The sequence below is a fragment of the Rhinolophus hipposideros genome, assembly GCF_964194185.1.
Source record: "Rhinolophus hipposideros genome assembly, chromosome: 23".
NCBI classification, from domain to species: domain Eukaryota; kingdom Metazoa; phylum Chordata; class Mammalia; order Chiroptera; family Rhinolophidae; genus Rhinolophus; species Rhinolophus hipposideros.
In genome coordinates this window covers 41,494,002-41,520,094 of record NC_138069.1, presented here as the reverse complement: position 1 = coordinate 41,520,094, position 26,093 = coordinate 41,494,002, and the positions used below count along the sequence as shown (strand labels likewise).

Genomic DNA, 26,093 nt, shown 5'->3' with positions numbered 1-26,093 from the left:
AAATGACCCAAATTTGCTTTTATTTTTCCTAATGATCCCTTCAAAGTACTCATGAAACCAATGCTGTGTCACAAAAGGAAAATAAAAGATTTCACAATTGCTACTTTTGTCCCATGCATTGAAGCATGGGGAACTGTGCGTTTTAATCATAATGTAGCAAAAAAAAAAAAAAAAAGTCATTTACACTCTGGAGTAATTTTCTATTGAATAAAGCATCTGAGGAATAGAGATAGTTTGGTGACGCTGAGCCGGTAAACAGTTGGTGCTCAGCAGTGAGGGGACGTGGTCTCCCTGGGGAAAGGGCAGTGAGACCAGCTACAGACAGAGAGTCACAGCAAAAGGACAGGTCACTGCTGTAGAATGTTTAAACCCATAATGCCCATTCGGAGATACCCCGGTGAAGGGATGTAAACACACAGAGACCGTCCACCCCACGGGGTCCGTCTGGGCCCTGAGCCCGTATCCCACCTGCAAACGCAGACGGCCAGCTCCCTCAATACCCTGAGGGAGAGAACCCCAAAGGAGGTCCTGACCCCCCCTGCCTGCCATGCTTGTAGGAAGCAAACTCGCCGATGGGGCATCAGCCCAGAGGCTGTGGGACAGGAAGGACAGCCCCGCGGCAGGTGCCTTCCCGACTGCAGGGCTGGGCGGGGCTCCACCCCTTTGCCCCCTCCCCCTGCAACACGATCAGAAGTAAAAGGGGCCCCCATCCCACAACCACACGGCAGGGGTGGGGGATGGCTGACACTGGTGATGGTGACCCACTCTCCCACAGCACCTCCCAGCTGGGGGTGGCCCCTCGGTCCCGCTGTCCACCCAGGGGGGCCCAGGCCCCCCGGGGAAGAAAACACCCCCCCTAGCGTTTATTTCCAACCTGCCAACTCCTTTCTTAACTTTTGGAATTAGACCTTGTTTGTATCCTGCTCTGAGGTGTGACCTCAGCGTGGGCAAGGCAGCCCTGAGCCCCACGGGCACTTTTCTGTTTGGGGACACTCGGGCCTCAGGAGGCTCCTTTGCGGGCTCTGCTTCCCCGGGGGCCAGCATTCCTGCAAATTTCCAGGCTCTAGGTCCCCATCCTGGAAAGGTGGGATGCAGAGCGGGAAGGGATGGGAGGGAGAGGCAGGGTCAAGGACCCACACCCCACATGCCGAGCCCCCCTCACTTGACAGGACACTCGCTGGGAACATCCACACGGCTTTCCATTTCTGGTGCTTCTGAGGCTGTGGCCTCGGGCCAGGTTCCCTCAAGCCACTCTCAGGGTCCACATGTCAGCACCGTGAGGCTCACTGCAGGGCAAGGCTCATGGACCAACGCTGATCCTTCAAACTGGACACCAGTCTGCTTCCAGGTGAGGGAAGCGGCCTCAGCAGCAGACAGGGCCCATGGCCTCCTGTGGGGCGCTGGGCACCTGCAAGGGCCCGCTGGGGGGGCCCTGCTCGCCAGCCACCTGCTGGGATGTGCTCCTGGGGGCTCTGGTGGCATTGGCCCGGATGGAGATGTAATCCCAGCCTCCCTGGAAGGAGAGAACCACGTCACCGGGGATGCAGGGGGGTCAAGGGGCAGAGGCCATCCTTCCAGAGGCCGTGTGCTCAAGGGCCCCTGAGGGACTCTGCCTGGGCCAACCCCATGCCAGGTCACCGCCTGTGGGGCCCAAGCATGCACAGTGTGACCACACAGCCTCGGCTGGCACAGCCATCCCCCGTCTGCCTGCTCACCCCAATGCCGTAGTCCCAGCCCTGCCCCTTGGGTTCCAGCGGCTGCACGCCTGTTCGGTGACACACAGTTCCCCTGCTCAGACTGCGGCTCCCCTGGACTTTGTCGGCGATGACCCAGACCTGGAACACAGACCCACTTGGTGGCACCACGGGGATGGCCACAGGTGACCAGAGTGGGCACCCAGAGCGCCCCCCAGGCCCCGACCCCAGAGCAAACGTCCGCCCTCCATCCACCAGGCACCCAGACCTGGTCCAGGGGCCCCACAGACACACGGAGCACGTTGTTGGATACGTGCTCCCAGCTGGAGCCCTGCGGGTAGCCGGGCGTGACCCCCTGGCGGTACCACAGGTTCCCTGCGGAGAGAAGCACAGGACCGGAAGTAAGGCGAGTGTCAGGACCCACTTCAGGGTCTGCAAAGCCGGGGGTTCTAACCACCCTCCCTCTGTCTCCACACTTGCTGGGCCTTTGCCAGACCACAGCAAGAGACAAGCTCGACTGAGCCAGCTCTGCCCTTTCCACACTCAGTGCCACCTGAGCTGCCTAATTGTCCCGCTGGGCTGGGCTGGCAGTCATCCTTTCTACGCATGAGAAACGGAGGACAAGGCATTCTTTACACAAACACAGAGGACGGGTCTGGAATCAGAGCCCTGGGTTCCTGTCCAGCACCTGCCCTTTCCTTGCCTGGCTCAGTGGGGATGTCCACTGTACAACAGGAAAGGAACCGGTGACAGAGAGCTGCCCAAGGCAGTGCCATGCAGCCACCGCTGCAGCCCCTAGCTTCCTGCCATGGGGCTCCAGGGTCACAGGCCTGAGCGGCACCTTCTAGAGGCTTCCAGCACAGGACCCGCCGTGCAGTGTCACCCTGGCCCTGGCACTGTGCCCTATGCCCCAGGCTGGGGCAGGGCTGACCACCAGGGGATGCTGGTGGTCCTCAACCTGGGGAGCTTGGGAGAGGGACCCGTTTGGAGGCTGGCCTCAGGCTGGGCAGCCCCTCACGGTGGCTGACGAAGATCTTGTGTCAGAGACCTGGGCGCCAGTGAGGGTCTCATCCCATCAGGGTGCTCAGGGAAGCCCAAACCTCCCTGGTGACCACGGGGGATCAGGAACCACTTGCCGTTTTCGTCCATGGCGTACACGGATGTCTGGCCCACAGACACTTGCTTCAACCTCTGTTTGGGAGGAGAGGGGATGTGGTACCAGCAATCACCTGTCGTGGGAGGTCGAGCTTGGATGAAGCTGGGAAACACCAAACCTACGACCGCAGGCACTCAGGAGCATGCGGCCTCCTCTGCAGCTCACAGGGTTGGGAGGCTGTGCCAGCCTCTGTCCCCAGAATGGCAGGACCACATGTGTGCTGGGGCCTGGCATGAGCTGTGTGCCAAGCAGAGCTGACCCATGCCCTGCCGACCTTCCAACATGGGAGCCTCACCCAGGGCCCAATGGAGGCCGTGGCAGGTTCCAGGTGCTGGGGCTGGATGGGCCGATGGCACAGCAGGGGCACAAAGGTGTCCAGCCCCGCATGTGGTGGACAGCCAGCCTTTTGCTGTGCAAACCCACTGCCCAAGCCCCCAGCCCGTGTGGAGGGCAGAGCTGCACCAGCCACCACCTATCCATCTGTCAGCCTCCCCACGCCACACGCTGTCTAAACACCCAGCCAAGAACAAGCCAGCTTGGTCTGCCCTCCCAGGGGCAGCCAGAGCGGCCACTGTGGAGTGGGCCAGTGTAGGGTCACCCCGGGAGGAGCCTGACAGGCCTGTCCCCTGAAGGTGGGTCCCCAAAGGACCCAACTCGAGCTTCCCTGGTAGAGGCGGAAATGGTGAAGTGCAGCTGTGAGGGTGAGGGCTAGCCACCTCCAGTGAGGCCCGTGGGACGAGGCACAGCCTTGGGGGGGGTTCCTGGCTCTGCCCCCAGCACCTCGTCCACAGGCCACTTTCAGTGAACGCTTGTCAAGCTGAACTGAAAATTAGGAGGCCAGCCAGCCAGCTTCCCCTGGAAGTGGAAGCCCAAGAACCTCCCTCTGACCAGCCCCGACCCCGTCACAGCCTGGGTGCGCAGTGGGGTCCTCCCGACAGGTGGCAGCACTCACCAGCTGGCTGGGAGGGGGACACAGAGCCCCTGTAGAAGGCGGAGCCGTCCCTTGCCACAGCCCACACCTGGTAGCAGCCCCCGATGGAGACTGACGCGAAGGGCTGGTCAGTGCCAACGTGCAGCCAGGAGGAGCCCTGGAGAGCAGGTGAGAGGGACACTGAGCTGCCGGGGCCCGCCTCTGCCACCCCGAGTCCCGGGTCCCAGGAGCTGGCAGCGCTTTACGCCAATCTATCCTCAGCTCCAACTGCCCACAGAGCCCGATGACCCTCAGGCCACGAGCCATGTCCACTTGTCCTAGAGACCGTCCTGGGCAGGCCCAGGGAGGCCTGAGCCCACACTGACTCCACGACAAGAGTCCTATTTCTGGAAGAATCTGTCAGAACCCCGAGAGGGCCTGCAGGGCGGGGGTCCCCAGAGGCAGGGACTCGGGTGCTCACCGCGGGGTTCAGCTCGGACACACCAAGGCGGCACAGCACATCCCCTCTGTCACTGGCGGCCCACAGTGCGATGCTGTGCCCACTCCCATTGGCGCCAGGGCTCTCAGGGATGATGGACACGTCCCTGAGGGGAATAGGGGCCACCTCCAGCCAGGGCCCACTGGTCACCAGCTTGCATTTTCTATATGGTGGAGAGAGCACAAGCCATGCTACTGCTAGCCCCCGGCCACCTGCCCTAGACACGGGGCAGCTGCGCAAGGAAGCAGCCAGGCCACCTTCTCCCCGAGGCAGCCTTAGTAGGGCCCTGGGGAGGACCAGGACCACCCCTCCCCCCAGCACCTGGGTGGGCACTGCTTACTGGATGGGTGGGAATTAGGGGCCTGGAGCCAGGCCTCTGCCTCCAACCCCACCCCCTGTCCTGCCCTGACCCCTGACCCCAGCCCAGTCTCCAATGACATTTCTCTTATTTGTTCTTAAAAGCAAATTCTTCCGGAAACTAGAGAGCTTCAGGAGCCCTCGGGCACTTCCTGGGCTGACATTTACTTTGATTTTGTTTTCCCTCCCCTCTCTCTCCCCTTTCCTTCCAGTGGGACTGAGGTCAGAGGCTAGGAGTTTTGGCCTGGGAGAACCCAGTAGGAGGGGTAAGGTTACACCCCCCAGTTACCTGGTTGGTCAGTCTTTACCTGGCCCAGCACCTTCTCCTGACAAAATCCCTCATGGTTTTGTACCCGTGATATGAGCTGCAAGAGGTAGAAAAAGCTGAAATTGAGACCACTCCATAGAAGTTTCTGGAAAGTGACACTGCACACGCACATTCTTTCTCCACCTGTTAGAGGGCACAGAGCCTCAGTATAAACCATGGCATGGGCTCAAAGGGCAGCAGGTTTCACAGGAAACAATGCTTGTCTTTCAGACACCTCTAGACTGGCCAGGATCTCCCTGGGGCCAGGGCATGGCAGGTGCCCAATCATGGTTCTGAGGGGACCGAGGGGGCTCTAAACCCTCCCCACCCCAGGTCCCATTAGAACCCATCTGGGGAACAGTCAAGCTGACACCTCTCTCCTGCCCCTCTCCTGCCCCAGTCGGCCGGCTGCCGTGCCTTGGACCCTGGCTGGGCCTCTCTTGGCTCTGTCTTCCATTTGAACGTGACTTGTGTACTGTGAAGAGCTGCGGCAGCCGGCTGGCGCCTTGCACCAGCTGCCAGGGAACCCCAGCTTAGCGGACTTGTCATCCACTTCTCCTTTCACTACCTGCCTCTGACACACTCAGCCTTCACTCTCCATGCTGTGCTCAAGCTGCCCCTTCACCCCGACACCTCTCTCACATTGGGCCACCCTGGCTCATCACCAGGGCCTGGCCCAAAGCTCCCCCATGGCCCCCTCAGCCCAGTGCACCAGGTCCCCGGCTGGCCCTCCCACAACCTGAGCCCAGCAGAGCAGGGACACGACCAGGTGTGGAGGAGCCATGGCGTCCTCCCTGAGCCTCTCCACTGAGGTCAGGTGCACAGGCCCGAGCTCACTTGGACGCCTCCACACCTCTCCAGCTGGCTCCAAACCCTGCTGGCAGCTGAGACAGGTGTGCAGGATCTGCTCCTCAGCTATGCCCGGGAGTTGGAGGGGGCAGGGGGCAGAGGGCAGGGGCTTTGCCTGGCACGGTGGTGAGGCCACTGCTGGGGAGAAGGTCTGGCTGGGCCACACACCCAGTCCTGCCCCTTGCAGAGCGAGAGATGCTTACGAAGGGAAGTCACTGGCGTACTGCCACCCCTCCTGGTCAGTGCCCCCGGGAACGCTGAAGTCCACGGACCAGTCGGAAACCTGCGGGAGGGCTGGGTCAGTTGGGCAGATCCCCAGTTCAGCCCCTGCCCAACCCAGAGCCTGGAGCTCACCCAGGTCCACTGCAGAGATGGGGGCTTCGTGCCGGCCTTGGTGCACTCCTGCAGGCCTGTGGCGTCACTCCACATGTACCGGTCAGTGGGTAGACCCCTGCGGCAGGACACGGTGGGGTGGGGGAGGGGAGTGACTCAGGAGAGGCAAGAACGGCTTGTCCTGTCCAGGGACCGGCCGATGACAAACAGACACTCCTAGGACCATTGCATCTCCGAAAAGGTGAACTGCATCATGGCTGGGAATGCAACTGGGGTAACCCCACATCACGAGGGGCCAGGACTACAATCCACCCAAGGGCTGCAGCCGCCGTGAGGGCCGGAAGCTCACCTCTCTTTTTACCTACATCTATCTATCTGTCTGGCTGGCTGTCTATCTACCAAATACATCGATACAGGTATCTCATGCATATACATTTACGTTTTGTGCATTTTATGTATGTCATACCTCTCGATACATATTAAAAATATGCATTACACTTAAAGATTTAAGAAAACAGAGCCCCGGTGAACAGTAAGATGTGGCGAGTCCCACGTCAGGCTGGATGCCAGCTCTCATGCCACATCACATTGGACGTGGCCGTCCAGTTTTGTCAGGTGGCCTGGGCTGGGCGGCACCTGAAACAGCGCTCACCTGCTAGTGTAGCCCGTGACGGGGTTCCATCGCTGGTTCTCGTAGATGTAGACGCTCTTCACGTCCGACTGGGGGTAGATGTTACTGCTGCTGCTGACGAGGCCTAGGGGAGAGGAGGCTGCCAGACCCGGCCCATTTGCCCTGCTCACTGGGCACTCGGGCTGGGGACGCGGGCCAGAGAGGGTCATCCGAAAGGGGCTCCCAGCCTGCTGAGCTTTTCTCGCAGGGGCTGGCCGGCGGGGTTCCTGTGGTTATTCCGGGCTGGCACAACCTCTGTGATAAGAACCTGCTGCGCACTGACCCTTCCGCCCCACCCCTCCAGCTCCTCTCCCTCTCTGTTCTCAGATGCACTTCTTCCCCCCTTGCCATCACTTACCTGGCACCGGGCAGCGGTGAGCCCAACCAGCCCACGCCTTATTATCACTCACATAACGTCCATGAGCCCCAGTGTCCTCATTTGTAAAGTGGGGACAAAGGCAATTCCTGCCTCACAAATGGGGAAGCTGTGAAACCTGCGCAGACCTTTGTGGACCACACACACTTCTACAGGGTCAGCGCCCCAAAGCAAGGCGGGTGGGCTGTGGCACGGGACGTCCCATTTCAGTGTTTGTTTCTGCCTCTATTTCCCAGTAGGAGACAGAGGGACCCTGCCCCCCAGATCTTGGGGAGCCTGCAGGGCTCTCATCCCTCAAGGCACAGCCCACCTAACGAGGAGCTAGAATCTGGGCCTGGGAATCAGGAGACGCAGGTCCTGGGGCTGCCCCACTGTGCCGAGACCTCGTCTGTGAAATCGGGGGTTGCATACAGTGAAAGACCTGGTCGCTGCCTTTCTAGAACCTTCAAGGCCTGGGAAGGCACATCGTAGGCCAGGCCTGGTCTCTGGGCTCTCACGTCTCAGGGGTTGGCCCCAGGTACATCCTCTGCAGAGGCTGGCATTGGTGAAGGTCGCCTGTCAGCCAGCTGCCAGCCAAGTGTCAACACTGCGACAGCGGCTCTTGTGTGAGGCGGGGAAGCCAGAGGGATTAGAGCAGGGAAAAGCCAGGGAGGCTGTGGCAGGGCGAGGAGCCAGGCCCGCTACCTCGGCTGTGGGGTGCCTCACCTTGGAAGTGGCCTCCGCCGTAGCCGCCCGTGTGCACCCAGGCTGTGCCGTCGTAGCCGATGCCCCACACCACACCCTGGCTGCTGGCCTCTACCACCCGCAGGTGGCCTCCCACCTGCCGCCAGAACCTAGAGGGAGGCGAGGGTGGGTGGGGGAAGCGATGTCAGCAGGGCCTTCCAGCCTTCTCCCCCTGGACCTCTGGGGCCCTGTGGCTCTGTGGCCTCCCAGGATGTCCTAGTTCTCTCAGCTCTGGTTTCCCAGTGACAGACTTTACTAAGGACACCAGAACCTGCTTAGTTTCCCATAGGGTATTAACCAGAGCTAAAGCGGGCCAGGAGCCTGCACAGGACACTCCAGAGGAAAGCCAGCGGCCCTTGTCACACTTCTCCTGGGGGCCCGGGTGGACATGTCCCAGCAGGAGCAGGGACGTCTCATCTGTTGAATGAGCCACAACACAGTGACAGCAAGGCTTCCTGGGCTGACAGAGTTCAGGGTGAAGGTGCCACCTGGGTCAACCTCCTGTGGCTGAGGCCCTGCCACTGTCACCAGAGGTGGTCTGACTTGTTTGACTAGGCGCCGGGCACACAGTGCTTCCAAGAGCAGACGAACAAAGGGCAGACAGACACATCCACTGTCCCCTCCCGAGCGGGGCCTCCTAGTCTCACCTACGTGCCCTTGGTCCTCGCCGGCTCTGCATGACATTCTGGGGGCAGAATCGGGAGCACTGTGTCCCCTCAGGGTGCTCCTGTGCTGTCCCACTGGAAACGCCAGATGCCCCAGGACTGTTCCCACTGCCCCCAGTGGGTGGCCTCACCATCTCCTGGTTTTAAATGCCACCTCCAGAGCCATGCCCCCTCACTCCAACACACAGCAGCTGCTCAGAGGGGCAACGGAGCCCGTCCAGGGTTCTGGTCCCCCTTGGGGTCCTTGCACAGGCCCACGAAGGCTCAGGCCTGGGAACCAGCTAGCTGTGCCTGTGGCTGGCTGGCAGAAAGCAAGGCCACGTGTTCCTGCTGCGGCCCTCCCTTCCGGAACCGCAGCTCTGGCTGCTCGGGGTGGGGGCAGCTGGGCCCCAGCTTGCCTGGGACAACCCACTCACATCTGGTCACAGGGCAGCAGGTGCTCAGGGGACTCCAGGTCCGGGCGGGGCTCACTCACGAAGATGTCCCCCTTGCAGGTAATGGACCAAATGGCCTGCGGGGAGGGGCGGCCGTGGACCCTCTGGCTCTCACAGCAGGACAGGTTGAGGAGGGCCAGCTGGCATGGGGAGATGGCTGGTCACCACTGGGAAAGGGGGCAGCAGCAGGCCGAGGCAGGGCTGCCCCGAGTCTGCGGCCCCTGCACCCCCGGCCGTGGGGACCACTGCCCACTCACCCAGTCATTCATGTCCTGCTCGGTGGCGGCAGCCAGACGCACTGGCCACCTCTGCCGGGTCCGCTCGGGGGTGTACAGGGCGAAGGCGTGCTTGGCCTCATTGAGCACGGGGACCAGGGCTGTCACCTCGTTGAGGAATATGTGCAGGTACTGCGCACAGAGGGCAACAGCAGGGCTGTCACCGGGCACGGGCAGACAGCCTGGGTCACCCCCAGAGCTGGTCCTCCAGGCCCTGGCCTGCGGGTTTTGGGGGTGGGGTCTGAAAGTTCCAGTATGGAAGCCTCGCTCCTGAGCAAAAGCCTGATCTCCTCGTTGATGATGACAAGGGCACTTGAGGCTCAGACCCCAGCCCCGGGAGGGTGAACGGCCCAGTGTCTCCTCTGCAACACGACAGCCTGTGAGCAGCGTGGACGGACATGGCGGCGTGGCCAGCACACACCTGCCTGCCACTCACAGGGACTCTGTCACCACAGCTCAGCACTGCAGAGGCACCTGGGCTGTGTCAAGGCTCTGGGTCCCCGGGCACTCCCTCCCCAGTGCTCCCCTTCCCACCCATCATGCCTGGCCCCTCCGCACCTTCTTCTCCTCATGGACCATGTAGTAGATGAAGAGAATGCTGTCGCGAGCCCCGTCATGCCCCGTGAACTGCTCCAGGGCCACGCGGACGTCCACCCACTTGTGGGGCTTCCAGTCACACCACCACTGCAGGGTCCCCGTCTTCACCCACACCGACTGCGGCACAAACCCCGGGGGTGATGGGGACAGTCACAGGCAGGCCTCTGGTCCCCAGTCCCTTCCCCGCCTCCCAGGGACACCCTCCCGGCACTCTCAGCTCCCACACTTCACCCAAATGACAAAAGTGACGCTATCTAACACCCGACAGGTGCCAGGCCACAAGCCTGTGCCATCGACACATAGAAGCCTGTGGGATCTGAACGGTTACTCCCTGTTCTCAATGGGACACAGGCGTGGGGAGAGTCTGTCCCTGGCCCAACGTCACAGAGGGTCAGCGGCAAAGCTGGCCCCACAGGCCTGCCTGCGTCAGAGGCCCGACGCTTAGCCCCCGGTGAGATGCTTCAAGCCACCAGCCGAGACACAGCCAGGTCCTCTGAATGGAACCAGCCATGTGCCCCTGTAACTTCTGCCTCCCAACCTGACTGTGGGCCTCCGGGAGCTGGGCTCGGCCTCAACCCTGTCCTCATTTCTCCATAAAACACTGCAGCACCTTGGCACGCGGGCTCCCTGGTAGGGAGAGTCACACCCCTCCAGCTCCCGCGAGGCTGCTGTGTCTTCTGGGTCTCAGCCTACACAGTGCCTGGCATGCAGTGGGGTCTGGACAGTTCTTTAGGATGGATGGATTACAGAATGAGCTCCTTCTATCATTCTGGAATCTACAAGGACCTGGAAGGGATGGCTTGACATCCGAGAGGCATGCATGCGTCCGTCTGTCTGTTTGTCCCACCTCACCTCAGGGCTGGTATACAGTAGGCACTCAATGAATGCCTGCTGAATAAAAGTGTGTCCAGGGGCCACCCACCTGCTCCACGGCTTGCTCATAGTGTCGGAAGTTCTCCAGCTCCCGCTTGGTCCTTTCCGTGAGCTGTTGGAATATCTGCTTCCGCCAGGCAGCGGTCTGGGCCGGTGTGATGGACAGGGACAGCGTCTGCACAGAGGGGGACAGGCCTGCAGGCCAGCCAGAGCCTCAGGGCTGGGTGCGCAGCCCACCCACACTGGGCACAGACCAGGGCTCTTTATAAACTTCTAATAAATCCGCCCTTTCTTGCTAGAAAGCTACGCCCTCTGTAAAATGCCTGTGAGCCCTCCCCACACCGCATATCCTCATGTCTCTCCAGCTCCACCTCGAATGGCCACCACATGAGGACAGGGAGAAGGGAGGGGCCCCAGGCCAACGCCGTTCCTTCCAACAGCTCCGACTGGTGTTGGAGGGTTACACAGATGGTGGAGCCCAGGGAGGGCTTCAGGCGGGGGGGCCTGCCCCTCCCAGGAGCAGCCTCTGAGCACGGCCCCGACGTTCGTGAACCACTTACCCGACTGAACTGTGAACCACTTGAGCACAGTGTGGGCCTCCACGGTGCAGCCGCCTCCCGACACCCAGGCCCAGAGCGGGTGGTCGTCGGCACCGTACGGCTCCTCCAAGCCCAGTGGGAGCAGCCCCAGTTCAGAGAGGACGGTGGTCTCAGGAAAGCCAGCAGCAGAGTGGCTGGGGGCCTTCTTGGGGTCCTTCAGGTCAATGTTGGTCCAGGGCAACTCGGCAGGGGTGGAGGCCAGGCCGGGGTGAGGCTCGGGCCCCAGGGTCTGACTGGCCGGGTTGGCGCCCTCTGTGGCACACTCTGGGATCTTGCCGGGGCTTGGGCCTGAGGCTGAGCTGCTCTTGGGGCTCCCGGGACTGTCCAGAGACTCTGCAGCGACAGGCTGGTCAGGCCCTGGTCTCTCGGCTTCCGAGGAAGCATCTGTGTCGCTGGGGGCACAGGACTCGCCACTGCCCCTCACCTCATCGCCAAAGAAGCAGCCAGCGCTGGGAACAAAGGGGACAGTGCTGTGACTGCCTGGAGGGAGGCACACGGGCTGCTGCCGGCGGGCCTGGTTCATCGGCTCCACTGCTGAGAACCTGTGCGACCCCCAGCATGCCACAGCCTCTCTGTGCCACAGACACACGAATACCTGCGTCTGAGGGAGCTGGGCACCCTGAACAGTCCTGACACCCAGGCTGCACCTCAGACCAATCAAATCGATATATCAGGGGCTGGAGATCTGGCAGCAATATTTTTTGTTTATCGTGGCAAAATACACGTAACATAAAATTTACCATTTTAAATCATACACGGCAGTGGCATTAATTATATTCACAACGTTGGTGCATGTTGGTGCCACTGTCCCCACTGTCTTGGCAACCTCTCATTCGCCTTCTGCCTCTATGGATTTGCTTATTCTGGATATTTCATATAAATGGCATCTTATGATGCCAACCTTTTGTGACTGGCTTCTTTCACTTACTATAATGATGTCAGGTTCCCCGTGTGGAGGCAGGTACCAGCACCTCATTCCTTTGCACTGCCGAATAACATTCTATTGCATTCTATTGCTATACCACCTTTTTTTTCCACAGGACTTTATTGGGAAACTGTGTACTTTCAGGATTTTTTCTAAGTCAAGTTATTGTCCTTTCAATCTTAGTTGTGGAGGGCGCAGCTCAGCTCCAGGTCCAGTTGCCATTTCTAGTTGCAGGGGGCGCAGCCCACCATCCCTTGCGGGAGTCGAACCGCAACCTTGTGGTTGAGAGGACGCGCTCCAACCAACTGAGCCATCCGGGAGCTCAGCTCAAGGTGCCATGTTCAATCTTAGTTGCAGGGGGCGCTGCCCACCATCCCTTGCGGGACTCGAGGAATTGAACTGGCAACCTTGTGGTTGAGAGCCCACTGGCCCATGTGGGAATCGAACCGGCAGCCTTCGGAGTTAGGAGCATGGAGCTCTAACCGCCTGAGCCACCGGGGGGCCGGCCCCTATACCACCTTTTATTTATCCATTCATCCACTGATGGCCAGTGGGGTTGTTTCCACCTTTTGACGATTGTGAATCATGAGGGCCTGCGGGACTGTTTCCCACAGTGGCTGCACCATTTTACATTCCGACCAGCTGCGCACGAGCGTCCACTTTCTCCATATCTTGCCAAGACTTGTTAGTGTCTGCCTTTGATGTGCAGTGGTAACTCGCTTTGGCTTTGGCTTGCATTCCCCCCGTGCTAATGACACTGAGCATCTTCTCCTGCGCTGGTTGGCCATTCACGTGTCTCCTGTGGAGAACTGTCTAGTCAAGTCCTTTGCCCTATTTAAACTCAGTTGTTTGTCTTGTTGTTGTCAAGTTGTAAGGGTTCTTTATGTGTTCTAGATATTAGGTCCTTGTCCAATATATGATTTGCAACATATATTTTCTCCCACTCTGGACTATCTTTTCTCTTTCTTGATAGTGTCCTTTGATGCACAAAAGTTTTAATTTTGATGAAGTCCGATTTATCTGTTTGTCCTTGTTTTTTGTGCTTTTGGTGTCATACTTAAGAAGCCGTTGCCATCTCCAAGGTCCTGCAGATTTGGCATCTGTGCTCTCAGAAACTTCTCAGCTGATTCCAACATGCTGCTCAGTTTGAGAACTACCAGCTGAGGAGACTAAACCCTCAGGTAAATGGGAGCAAACCCTGCTCTGCTGGCCTCCTGGCCCTCGGCTGGTGGTGCAACAGTGTGACGGCCACCAAGCTGGGGGAGCTAAGGGGTGTGCACCAGGGCCTGGGGAGAGCCTGGGCTGCAGACAGGGACATGGCCAGCTGCGGGGCACCGCACTGAGGCCCCATGTGACACACACCCGAGAAGGTAAGCACTTCGGGCATTCCCCTTGAGGAGCTGAAGTGTCTCCAGGACAGACACTGTCACCTGCCTCGGCTCTAATGGCTAGTGGGCAGAGCTGGGACGTATGCATTCTCTAGACCCAAGGTCCCCAGAACTGCAGCAGCAGTACACCTGGGACCTTGCAAGAAATGCAAATTCTTGGCCCTGCCATTTTAACCTACTGAAACAGACGCCCTGGGGGCGGGCCCTGGAAATCTGTGATGGAACAAGCCCCCAGACGATTCTGGCACACAGTGAAGTTTGAGGTGCCAGCTCTGGATGAGATCTTCCATCTTCTTCCTTGAGCACCCAGCCCACAAAGAAGCAGGCTTTTTCTCCGAGACTCTGAGACTTCAGAACCAACAGGTCCCTTCTCAGGACAACCCCCAGCTCCACTGCTGGATGGATATCCCAGAATGGCTCACCTGTCACCTCTCACCTCCCACCCTTGGGCCAGCCCTGGACACCAGGCACAGGAAGGGAGGAGACTCCACAGGCTGCATCTCTCGGGGTCAGAACCCAGTTTCTCCTGCCTGCAACGAGGCCCTGTGCTCTGTTGAGAGGTCAGGCGGAAGCCTCTTCTGGACATTGTCCACCGAGGTCACTGATAGCCCTTCCCAACCCTCCTCCTCCGTGCCCTGCTGCCCCCGGGATCACCTGAGGAGGCTCGAGGAGCTCCCGGAGTGCGACCGGTCACATTCTCGGCTGGCAACAATGGCCTTCCATGTCTTCCCACTGAGCTCGCTGGGGGTGACGCCCTGACGGAAATACACGGCCCGGTCCTCACAGCCGATGCCCCAGACCTGGAACAGAGAGGTGCTGCTGGGTGAGTAGCCATGTAGACCTGGGGGCTCCCTGCCCTTTTTCGGTGTGGGGGGAGGGTGGGGTGGGGGAGAGCACCCCGATGCTGGAGGACACGTCTGAAAATGCAGGCAGGATACACCTATACATGCAGTGGGGGTGGGTGTACGTTGTGTTTGGCTGGAAGGTGGCTGGCTTGGCTGCGGGGTGGGTGCAGAAGTCAAATTGAGGAAGTGGAGCCCAGAGGGCGTTGGAGGAGGGCATAGCACCAAGCTCAGGAGAAGCAGGGACCTGTCCTGCTCACCCACCTCAGGCAGACCTGGGGCTTCGGGGCGACAGGGGCCAGAGAAGGTGGTGGTGCCGGTCGGTGTGGTGCTAGGACACCAAGGCCACCCCTGTCCCCATCTTGCCTCTGGTGGCAAGAAAGCTGTTCCCTAGGGAACCCAGAGGGTGGTCCTGGTCTTTTTAAGATGTGGACCTCCTTGATTCTGACCTCATTTTTCACAGGAAAGGTGGCTGGAGGCCCCCTCCTCTCTGCCTTTGGGCTCTGAGGAAGGAAAGCTGAAGGGCCCAGGGGAGGGCGCCAGGGAGCAGCCCATTTTGAGCCCAGCCTTGGGGGTGCCTGAAGGGCCCCAGCAAGCCCAGGACCTTGCAAGGCTGTAGCCTCAGGCGGCCTTCCTAGAAGGGTTTTGGTGTCTCCATGACACGGCCGTGGCAGGCTGGCCTCTGTGCTCGGAACCTGTGTACACCAGCTAGTGCCTGTCTCATCCCAGACCACTGGGTCACCCGGCTCACTGGGGCGGGTGGGAGGAGGGCCAGCAGCCTTGTGGGAAGAGCTTCTATCACAGTGCAACAGGGGGAGATGTCACCTTCACACGCTGAGTCTTAAAAATCCCCAAACCTCATCATTTACAAGAGGAAGGCTATGCCGTACAACTATGCCAGTGATGAAGAAATGCTGCGTCTGCAAAGTCTGGAGGACCAGTTTCATCCTTCACTTGGTGATCTGATTTCGCCCAAATATTTCTCAGCAAAACTCCAGTCTCCAGGATGCAGGCCCTGGCCCGGGCACCTCCCCATCTGTGCTCATTGCCACTGCTTTGAGGGTTCTTGGGGGAGTGACCTACGACAGGCAGGGGCTCTGGGACCCAGGCAGAGCATCCCCCTGTGCGCCCACAAAAGCTGAGCGTATGCAGAGGTGCTGGGACCCCTCACATGTGCTGGCATCAGGAAGGGACAGTGGGAAGCACCAAAAACCCCCATTCTGAGACCCACCCCCAGGAGGCAAGGCTCAGAACCACACGCACACCTGGTCGTTTAGCCCCACGTTCACCATCATCATTTCTCCAACCATCTCAATCCAGCTGGTGCCACAGGGATTGTGAGAGTTGACGCCTCTGCGGAACCACACCTGAGAAGTCAGAAATAAACGCCTCCCTGAGTGCCACTGAAATAGGTGCTTTTGATTTTGAAAGGCTCAGGGGAATAATTTGATCCTTTGGTTCATGCCACAAATGAGCACAACACATCTTTTAGAAAAGAAATGTTCGTCCACGTGCCTCTTCCCCCACTCCCTCTGGGCTTGGCACCATCCTACAGGGCTGAGAGTCACCTGCCTCCAACCACACCTGTCCCGGTGGCCTCCTGTGCGTTCTCTGGCTGAGGGCATTGTCCCTTCAGGAGACAAGGCTGCCTGAATCTTTCTAGAAGCTTCTCCCCCAGTGGTTCAGACATTAGTGGCAGCTGTTGGCACCAGGCCGTAGCAGCGGGTGTTGGCTAGTCACTGATCACAGAGCTGGGAGGTGGGACAGCTCATGGGCAGTGGGGGGGGGTGGGTACAAACACACACTGCATCTCAAATCCCGACTCTGACCTGAAAGCCTGACCAGCGACCTCCCATCCCCTGTGCAGCCCCCCCTCAGCTCACTCTTCAGCTTGGAAAAGGCCACGTTGTCCGGTCAAGTTGGCCTCAGTGTAAGACAACTGTCTTCATGGCGTTCTTTAGGAAAACCATTTTTCTAAACTCATTATTAGAATAAATAACCTATGTGGGGCCTATTCTTAGTGCCTTATGAAATAGTCTCTTTAAGCCTAACTTCTTCATATAAAAATACACACAGTTCAACCAAATTTCCTCAGGCCTACTTGGGGTCCCGTGCCCCCCCCCAGCCCTGCCCCAGCTTCCCTACATCCTCCCACAACCGTCCCTCCCCATCCTGGGTGGTGGCCTGGGCAACTGGGTCCTGTGCTATCAGTACTTGAGTGTTTTAACCACAATTTCTGCGGTGGGATGGGAGAGGGGACCGGTTAAGTGAGAAATTTTATAATTTCTAGAATGTCTAAAATGTCTCCTTAACCCGAAGAACGTAAGCACAATCACATATTTGTGTGAGCACTGAGCAAATTGCTCCTATAAATCAAATTTTCTGCTCATTTTATCTGTTGCTCTGAGAGTGGGTGTTTGGGGGCCCAGAGGGGACAGTCAATCTGTACTTTCTCAGGCTGCGGAGCGTGGGCATTGGAGATGGATCGGATGTGTGGGTGATGAGGCCTCCCAATGACCTTGATGTGCGGTTAGAAGGTGAACTTGTAAGCAACCTCAAATCAGCGTATTTTATTGGCCTTGCCTGGGATAAAATAAAAACGGCAAGCACTGGACAGGAGAAAGGGGCGGCAATCAATTAGCCGAAGGTTTCAGAAAATCAGCTTCTGATTATTTGAAATGTTACGGCCCGTGAAGTAACCAACACAGCTGTTTGGCACTTGGTACGGGCGCGGAGGGGATTCTGCAGGCACCACCCACCCGTCTTGGACGTCCACGGAGAGTGCACGCAGTACTTGGCTGTTCTGTTCTCAAGGATTCAGGACCAAAAGAACAAAAAAAAACCCACACCACCCTCAACATGAAACGGAGCCCTGGGACTCCCCCACCCCCGCGACACCGTCTTACCTTCCGGTCCTTGGTGACGGCCCAGACCACGCCCACTCCGACAGACACGTGCATGATCCCGTTTTCGGACGTGGGAGGCTCCACTACCGACCAGGAACTTCCTACCCGGTCCCAGAAGAAAGCACAGGCGGCCCCCATCAGAGAGCGCGATGGGGAGAAGCTGGGCGCCCCCCCCCCCAGTACTGGGTGTAAGGCTACCCACCTTTGGGATTGTTCCTGTTGATTCCTTCCCGGACCAACGCCTGCCCCTCCCAGAGCGTGACCCACAGAAGGTCGTGGGGCCCACAGCTGACCTGGACCGCCTCCCCCGGGGTGTCCACGAGAGACCATGATGAGCCTTCGGGGTTGGGGTGGCTGACTTCCTCTCTGTACCATACCTGGGAGGCGAGAGAAACCCACAGGAAAGGTCCAGCAGGGTCAGGTCAGAGTTCCGTGGCGGAGCCAGCTGCCCAAGTGTGGCTGCATTTGCAGCAGCACACCCTCAGGTAAACGTGGGGCCTTGGGGGACCAGGGAGGAAGGTGCCCTGACTGTCCAGATCGCGCTTATCCTGCCCCACTGCCATGGGAATCCTCGTACCAGATGAGATGATCCCCCACCACTGCTAAAAAAATGCGACACCTGGATATTGGCTGTTGTAAGGGACAGACCGTGTGTGATGTCCCTTCATCTGCCCAAAGAACCCTGGTACCCGGGAGAACTGAGGCCCTAGCTCTGGTGTCCTGCGCCCTCTTGTGGCAACGTGCTCTCAGAACACCAGTCTCTAGCGGAGCTGGAGTCCCCAGTGGTTAAATAGGAAAGCCCCCAAACGCCCTTCATAATGTCTAAAATGTCCAATTTTTTTTCTCCTTACCCTGAAGAGAGTGAGTTTAACCAAATATTTTACACCGAGCTACCCGTTCAGTCTGCACTGTTTGGTTCATTTCATCTGGAGGAGCTGCAGATTCCTGCGCGACCCAGGAAGGCTGGGGACACCCTCATGGGAGCTGTCTCCATATTGGGGCCCAAGGCCTCCCATCCCTGTCACCTCACCCCTACAGACTGCACTGCAGAGGCAGGCCTGATGGGCACGCCTCCCTTCTGCTACTTGCTGGTCTGGGGCCTGTCTGTCTCCCCAGCTCCTCAGGAGCCCAGGGTCCTGGCCACACCTGTGTGACCACAGGACTGGTGCAGGGCAGTGCTGGCTCACAGCCAGCATGCGGTGACCACAAACACTGCTTTGGAGCCCCCATTCTCTCCTTTCTTTGCTTCCAGGTGGGTGTGGCCCCTTGGGGGGTCTCTATCCAAGGCCAGCTCCCCACCGTCCTGCAGCGTGACTCAGAAAAACCTGTGGTTGACCTAAGCCCGGGCCAGACAGGGCCCCAGATTTAAGCCTGATAAAAGCCTACTGTGACTGTTCCAAAGCCGACCACAGAAGTTTGGTCAATTTGTGGTAAGTAGTACTTATTATAATAGTCACAACGTTCACTCTAAAACCAGAACTAGGTGTTGGATTACCTACACTCAGGGCCATCTAGGTCGCTGCTGCCACCACGTGCTGGTTTTATGCCTTTGTTTAGTTCACAAACTCCTGAGAAAAGGATCTCCTCTCTAAACATCCACTGACCCATCCATCCACATACCTGTCTATATACCTATCCATCCATTCCCCACCCATCCACCGGTCCATCCAGCCATCCCCACCCAGCCATCCCCGCTCGCCCACCCACCGACAATACTGCTAGAGATGGCTGTGTAGGAGGTGCCCCAAGGGGATGGCAGGGAGCTCAGGACCTGTCTGAGGAGACAATGTTGATGGCATCTGAGCCCAGGGTGGGCACTGATTAGTGTTCTGGGGACTTAGAGGGACAGGCCAGGGACAGGCATGCAGTGGAAAGTAAGAGGCTTCTGGGAGGAGCAGGACTCTGCAGGTCCACTGGAGGGTGATTGTGGGGACCCCAATAACATGCCGCCCGCTCAGGCCAACCCCAGCTGCAGGGACAGGAGGCCAGAGAAGATCTCAGGGGCAGCCCGCCTCCCTTTTCCAGCTCCGAGAGGACCTGAAGAGCAGCTCCTTTCTTGCCCTGCGTCTGCCTATAACCAGCCACTCAGCCACCTGCTATCCAGGCACAGCGGGGCACAGGCCCTACCTTTCCCTGTAGAGACACGGCCCACAAGGACAGGTGGCCCGTGGGCTCATCTGTGATCTCCCAGCCCCCCACAGAGAGGTCGTTGAAGGGGTCAGGCAGTTCTTTGGGGTCATCCTTGGAAGGGATCTGAAACAAAGAGGTGCGAGGCAGTGGCAGTCAGTACCTGTGGGCACCTGGGCCAGTGGATGGCATGGCTTCCCCTCCTAATGGATACCTGAGTTATGCCCCTGCACTACTCCCCTCCGGGTAGACACCAGGCCATGTACCTCGCACCCCCCACCCCTGGGCCCCGTCCAGCTCAGTGCACAACTGACTGATTTCACAGAGCAGGCACATCAGGATGGAGGCTTCCTGGCCCTGGGTCCCCTCTACCCTGTTCTCCGTCTGTCGGCCACCAGGCCTGAGCTGATGTCCCCGAGTGGTCACCGCTGCTCCAGCATGGAAGGCAGAGGCGCATGCAGCTTCTTGGCTCTGTGCTTTGCAGTGAGCTGACTGCTGCCACTCCACCTCCCACCTAGAAGGGGGCTGATCACAGAGCGTGGCCCCGAGGAGTAAGCCCTCCACGATGTTGGCTGTCACCTTGCTCTCTGGGCTGCCCCCAGCCCGAGGGGCAAGCAGGCTGGGCTGGCAGCCCCACCTCACAGCACAGATCCTCTCGAGAGGTCTGGTGAGGGCTCCAGGCTTTCCTCCCATTCAAGGCCATGTAGGATCCCAGTATAGCTGGGAGGTTTGTCTGCGTCATAGAAACAATACAAGAGCCAGAATGGCTCCTGCAGGGGTGAGGGAGGCAGAAGTGCACAGGCTCAGGCCGTGACAGGCAGCGCAGAGAACAGGGGCAGGACAAGTCCCGTGCTGTGCTAGGCCGGTCTGGCCTGGCTCCCCATGTGTCCACCTCCCAGAAGAAGGGACAGGCAGTGCCCTGCTGTTCCCAGGAGACAAGTCAAAGGTCCCAGCGTGGGGGTGTTGTCCCCTGCGCACAGGGAGGGAGGGCAGAAATGAGGGTCCTTGTGACCCTCCCAGCACTGGACTTCTGTGTGGGCCCGTCCCGCCCCCGGGACACACGCCGGCTCGCAGACCTTGGCCCAGGTGTCCCGGGACTTGTATCTCCTGTACCGGATCCACCTCCTCCGCCTCACGCAAGAATTCCACTTCTTGTCTCTCGTGTAGGTGGCAGGAAAGTCCATGGCATATGTCCACCCCTGAAATACCCGGGGGGTGCTGTGTAAGGCTCTGGGGGAGGACGGACTAGAGCTGGGGAAGGCAGGGAACAGGGCGGAAGAGAGGGAGCAGCACAGATCGCCGCTGACCCCAGGCAGACAGTGGGGAGCATGCAGGGCACAAGCTGGGGTAGGCTGCCACAGGACGCGGGGGACAACACGCAAGGGACGAGCGGAGCCCAAAGTGTTCCCTCCCCACGTGGGAGCAAGAGCAGGCACTGAGTTCACCTACCCCTTTCTCGGTGGGCTCCCCTCCAAAGTTCTCATCCACGTACCAGTCGGACTCCCACTCCCAGTGAGGCGAGGGCAGCGCCACCCCATCCAGCGGCCGGTGCTGGAGCCCACTCACGTCGCTCCACGGCCAGCGGTCACTCGGCAGGAGCTTCTCACAGAAGCCGCCCACAGGGTTCCAGCGCTGAGGGCCGGAGGCAGACATGGGCGTGAGGCCTGCAGCTGCCCCTCCCGCTGGTCTCCATGGTGGGGAGTGAGTGGGGGGCCTGCCTGGAACTCAGGGATCAGCCAGCACATCCTCACGGCCCCAAAGGGCAAAGAGCCTCCCCTGGACACAGGGCCTCGCGGGGAAGGCAGTGGAGGACACGGCCGTCTGGGCTCCCAGAAACCACCTTTGTGCAGATCTGGCCAGCCTGCCTGGGTGGGGATGCAGCAGGGGCTCTGGCCCCCGAGACACTACACAGCTGGGATCTGAAGCAGAATGTGGGAGTTGGCCGGGAGTGTGGGGTGCAGGGGCTCTATTTTCCAGCCAACCAACCAACTCAGCAACCCCCACACACGGCCCCCACCTGGTTCTCATAGGCCTGCTCTTGGCGGCGGATGGGGACGTCACTGGCGCACACGTACACGTAGACCTGGTTGTCACAGGCGATGCCCCAGCAACACTGCATGGCTGCACTGACCCTCTTGAACTCCAGCTGGGTGTCCCTGCACAGCTCCCAGTACTGCCCGGCCGTGGAGAGTGTGTACACCCTCCCAAAGAGATCCACTGCCCACAGCACCGAGCTGGGCATGGCGACGGCAGCTGTGGAAAACCGGAGGCGGAGGGCGAGGGTCAGTGTCCCCAGCCAGCGCCCGGCTCCCAGCCCCAGGGGCATCCATGCCAGGCAGGGCCCAGGAACCCCCAGCCCAGACTGTCTCACTCCACAGGTGGCAAAATGAGGTCCAGACAGCGGTTGCATGCGCACCCCCCATACCAGAGGCAGAGGCAGCTTCCACTCCAGGGCCCTTCTTTGTCCTTTGCTTTCTTCCTGTCCCTCTAATTACAGGGATTTCTTTCAAACATACAAAAAAGTACCAAGGAAAAAATGTAACGTCCAAGTATCTCCCTCCCCAAATTTAATGAATATTATTATTCGGCCGTATTTCCATCAGATCTTTCATGTCCAAAAAATAAATGAAAAGTCGTAGATTTAGTTGAATCCCAAACACACACACACACACATCCTGCTGCCTCCCTGGGAGGCCTCTGCCTGACAGTGGGCGGGTGCCCTGCCTCATGCTGGTCCCATCAGGACCTTCCCATATGGGTGTGGTGGGGGTGCCCACACAGGCCTGGCACCCCGGCTAGAGCCCTGTGTGGTCCTGCAGGAGCCCTGCAGCAGTGTGGCAGGGGTGTGAGAGTCCTACCATCACCCTCCTTGTGTGACTACCTCTCTCTCTGCCCCGTTCTTCTGCCATCCTCCATTCCTATTTCTCTCTTCTTCCTCTCTCCTTGGTAGGGGGTGGGCAAGGCTTCTGCTGCACTCTACCACTGACCCTCCCCACCCTGGTGCTGCTGCCTCCTGGGACGTAACTCCTGGGGCTTCTGGTACAGATGAGTGTCCCACTTTGGCAGGGCCACGTGGCCAGACCCACGGTGGCCAAACAGAGTAGCTGGCTGAGGGTGGCAGGGGGAATGACAGTGAGAAGCTCTGCCTATCAAAAAGGCTCCCACATCCAAGACTGAACTCCGCCAGGATGGAGGGAAGGGCCTGGAAGTGAGGGCACAGCAATCTGCTTTGGAAAACGGAGCTACCAGGAGACAGAGTCTGGCCACCTGGGGTCTGGGGCCAGGCTGCTGCAGTGGCATGCCAGGGGCATGTGGGTGTGCCAGAAAGCCCTGTGACTGGACAACACAAGACGGAATGTGTCTGAAAACAGGAGCGTCTATCTGCTTTGGACAATAGGCTCTTTTGGGACAAAGGGTCTTATAAACACTTTGTTTATAAGTATTTGTTAAGTGAGGGTTGGAAAGGAAATGACAGAAGAATAAGGAACAGGAAGAAGGGAAGTGGAAGGAACAGGAGCCAAGCTTTGGGAAACATCAGGACAGGAAATGAAGGGAGACTGACCAGCAGAGCGCAGCAGGCCCCAGGGGAACTGCCGCAGAGCCTCCATTTCTCCACCCAGGGCACCAACGCCCAGTCAAACACAATAGGAAGCCTGAACACCAGCCTTCTGGAGCCATTTGAAAAGTGAGCTGGGACCTCTAAAAGAGCTGTGCCAACCCTTAGATACCCCTTCACTTCTCCCTGATCCACTATGTCCCCTGTGGCATCCACACTGTGACTAAGCGTGCCCAGAGCCGCACAGACCCACACTGTTGGAAGGTGGGTCCTGGCTCTGCCTCTTTCTAGCTTCACCAAAAGTCAACTAACCTTTCTGTGCCTCGGTTTCCTGATGTTGTAAAAGGCAGAAAGGAATCATGACCTACTTACGTCATCGTCGTGAGCATGAAATGAGATAATACGGGTATAGAACTTCGCATAAACAGTGCTCCGTACCAGCAAGAACTCAGTGACTGTTACTGATATCATTTTATCACTTGGCATTTGTTACCACAAACTGCCACTTATCTTCTATCTCTTAAACAAAACAAAACAAAACAAAACATCAAGTCCCTTTCTGGTCAGCCCAGGCCTTCAGCCTCTTCATTTCCTTAGCACCTAAGGAAATGCACATAGTGGGTCTTCAACCAAAGTTATAAATAATCTCTGCCACCTGTATGCACACACTGCCAACTCCCTGAGCTGAGGCGGAGATACTGCCCCAGGGGAGCCAAATATCATTCATTAGTCACTTGAGGTTGGAAGCCCAGTCATGACAGATGGGTAGGTATGTGATCAACCAAATACAGCAACGGTCAATAGTAGACCTAGACGGTGGGTACGCGTGTGTAACTGTATAATTCTTCCCACTTGGCTGTGTGTTTAAAACAATCCTCATCATAAATTGTTGGGAGAAAATTAAGGTCTTTTGGGGGAGGAAATGTTGGTTCCTATGGTGTTATTTTAATATAAACCCAGCCTTTAAAGATGTCACTTAGCTCACAGTTCACTGTACATGTAACTAGTTAAGTCAGGCTCAATCTGCAGGTTGAGCTCAATGAATGGTGGCTTTGACTTGTATTTGATACACTTTCCTTCAGAGAAATGACTAAGCAGTAATTTCAGGAAAGACATAATTGAACCTTCCAGGCACCTAATGGAAGACTCAAGTGCAGAGAAAGGGTGTGCGTGGGGGGGGGGGGTTGTGTTGGCAAAGTTCCTCCAGAGTGGGGTCTGGGCACCAGTCACTTCCCAGCTAAAGGTGACACAGGGAGACCATCATAGGCCAGCAGTGCGTCCTTTCCACCTGGGTCGGGATGGGGCCCCAACTCCTCACAGGCCACTTCCTGCTGTGAGGTGATTGGGTGACCTATCAGGGAGGGGCACTGGTTCACTGGGTCAGAGGACTCTTAAAGGAGGGTTGGAGCATTAAGTCCCGTGATTCTCTGGCATTTCTTTGTTTTGTAGGGGTAAAGGGATGGTGGGAATATCTTCCAAAAAAGCAACCTCGATCTACCAAGAACTTTTGCACAAAGAATTCCAGTTGGAGCTTCCGTCATTCTGCTCACCACCCTCAGAACCATCTGCCTTTCTGAACTGGTTTATTAACAGATCCTTTCAGAGACCAAAGGTGGGAGGGGAGGAGAGGGGGGAGGGGTGGCAGACGGAGGACATCGTCCCAAGGGAGCTCCTGAAGCATTTACTGCCGGGAGTCTGCCTTAGGATCCTTCCCGAAAGGGTTCCGGCTGGTTAGTTTTTCTATTACACCCGTCACTCCCAGCCCCTGTGCAAACAGAGTCCTGGCCACTGAGGTCGCTTACTGCCTGCCAGTCGCGGGGGTTGTTGGAAGGCGACGTCAGGGTCTGAGAGGCAGGAGAAAACAACGGGGCATGCATGGTAGAGTCCTTCCAAGAGCAGAGTCTGCCCAGAGCCGGGGCAGCAGGGGCCCTGAGCCAGCCGCTGTGCAGAACCCCCGCCCCCATCGTTGTGGGCGGGTCAGCCTGGTTCATTCCGGTTCCGTGCACTTGGGCGACAGGTGGGCCCCCTGCCCGGCCACCAGAGGCACAGTGGGAGCGCCCGGCCTTGACCATCTGCCCACACTAATCCCACGACCAGCAGATTTGCTCCCACCATTGCCCAGCGGAGGACCAGACGAGCTCCCCCCAGCGCGATTCCCCAACCCGCCGAGCTCCAGCAACCCTCTTCCCCCGTCACTGCAGTGCACACGCTGGGGTGGGGGCGTCCCTGGCCGCTGCGTTCCGGGGACGGGGGCGAAGCCGGGTCCGGGATGCAGGGAAGAGCGCGAGCGCAGCCCCTCCCCGCCTCCCCGCCAGTGTCAGGACCGCAGCAGCCGTCGGGGCAGGTGGCGCCGCTTCCCTCCGCCGCCACGACCTGTCCGGAGGGCCGGGGTGCTGTCCCAGCCCCGCCGCCGCTGCACTCACCTGGGCGGGCGCGGGCGGGCAGAGTCGCGGAGATAGCTCCTCGGCGGCCGGGGCAGCGGCCCGGCCCTCCCGCAGCGACCGGGCGAGCGGGCGCAGGAAGCTGCAGCCCGGCCCACGCCCATTGGCCGGCCTCGCGGTGACGCGGGGACCGGCGCGCGCCACTGGCTGAGGCGCGTCGCGTCACGGGCCGGCCTCGGGGTCGCGGCGGTGTCGCGCTGAGGTCCGAGCAGCAGGGGCGGGTGGAGAGAGTCCCCGCGCGTTCCTCGGAGCGTGGCGGCCCCGCAGACCGCCCGCCGCCCCCAGGGCCCGGCCTGTCTCCCTCCTCCCCCCTCCTCCCCCTCCTCCTCCCCCAGGTCCCCGCCCGTCGTCCCCCGGCACCCGGCTCGCCGCCCCCTCTGCACCCGCCCCCCGGAGCCCGCAGGCGAGGACAAGGGGTAGGTCCGGTGGGTGCCTGGGTGCGCGACGCTGCGGTGACCCGAGGAGGGAAGAGCCTGGGGCCCGAGACAGGGGTCTGGGAGGTTTCCATCTAACTGACGTGTCGCTCTGGAGTGCGCACACCTAACACTTTAACCTTAATGGGAAGAAACGGCTGCTGTGGAGGTTCCTGCG

General features: G+C 59.1%; 1 protein-coding gene across 3 annotated transcripts; it reads right to left on the bottom strand.

Annotated features, from left to right (window-relative positions):
- On the bottom strand, positions 1 to 26,093 carry TECPR1 (tectonin beta-propeller repeat containing 1). 3 transcript variants are annotated; one of them, XM_081036159.1, is made up of 25 exons: positions 25,485 to 26,093; positions 21,523 to 21,758; positions 20,955 to 21,137; positions 20,582 to 20,704; positions 19,506 to 19,631; positions 17,581 to 17,755; positions 17,379 to 17,479; positions 15,738 to 15,839; positions 14,285 to 14,430; positions 11,279 to 11,766; positions 10,768 to 10,913; positions 9,807 to 9,962; positions 9,231 to 9,380; positions 8,956 to 9,113; positions 7,857 to 7,984; positions 6,758 to 6,860; positions 6,127 to 6,223; positions 5,976 to 6,055; positions 4,925 to 4,981; positions 4,242 to 4,422; positions 3,803 to 3,938; positions 2,831 to 2,923; positions 1,963 to 2,069; positions 1,716 to 1,835; positions 1 to 1,513 (listed from the first exon to the last, which is right to left on the bottom strand). In XM_081036159.1, exons 1-25 carry the CDS (start codon positions 26,008 to 26,010, stop codon positions 1,364 to 1,366), a joined length of 4,068 nt encoding a protein of 1,355 aa, XP_080892285.1. In that variant the 5' UTR covers positions 26,011 to 26,093; the 3' UTR covers positions 1 to 1,363. The 3 variants fall into 3 exon arrangements, 2 of the variants coding, with proteins under 2 accessions (XP_080892285.1, XP_080892284.1); XM_081036158.1 differs by having other exon boundaries at positions 106 to 1,513; positions 2,831 to 2,885; XR_013992431.1 differs by having other exon boundaries at positions 109 to 1,513; positions 4,906 to 4,981.

Excerpts from the sequence above, each read along its gene's own strand:
- TECPR1 (XM_081036158.1), bottom strand. The coding sequence starts at position 26,010 with ATGGAAACCTCCCAGACCCCTGTCTCGGGCCCCAGGCTCTTCCCTCCT. Across the intron at positions 9,381-9,806 it reads TGGTCCATGAGGAGAAGAAG|TACCTGCACATATTCCTCAA; the intron begins GTGCGGAGGGGC and ends CTCTGTGCGCAG. Across the intron at positions 3,939-4,241 it reads TGTCCGAGCTGAACCCCGCG|GGCTCCTCCTGGCTGCACGT; the intron begins GTGAGCACCCGA and ends CCTGCTCTCCAG.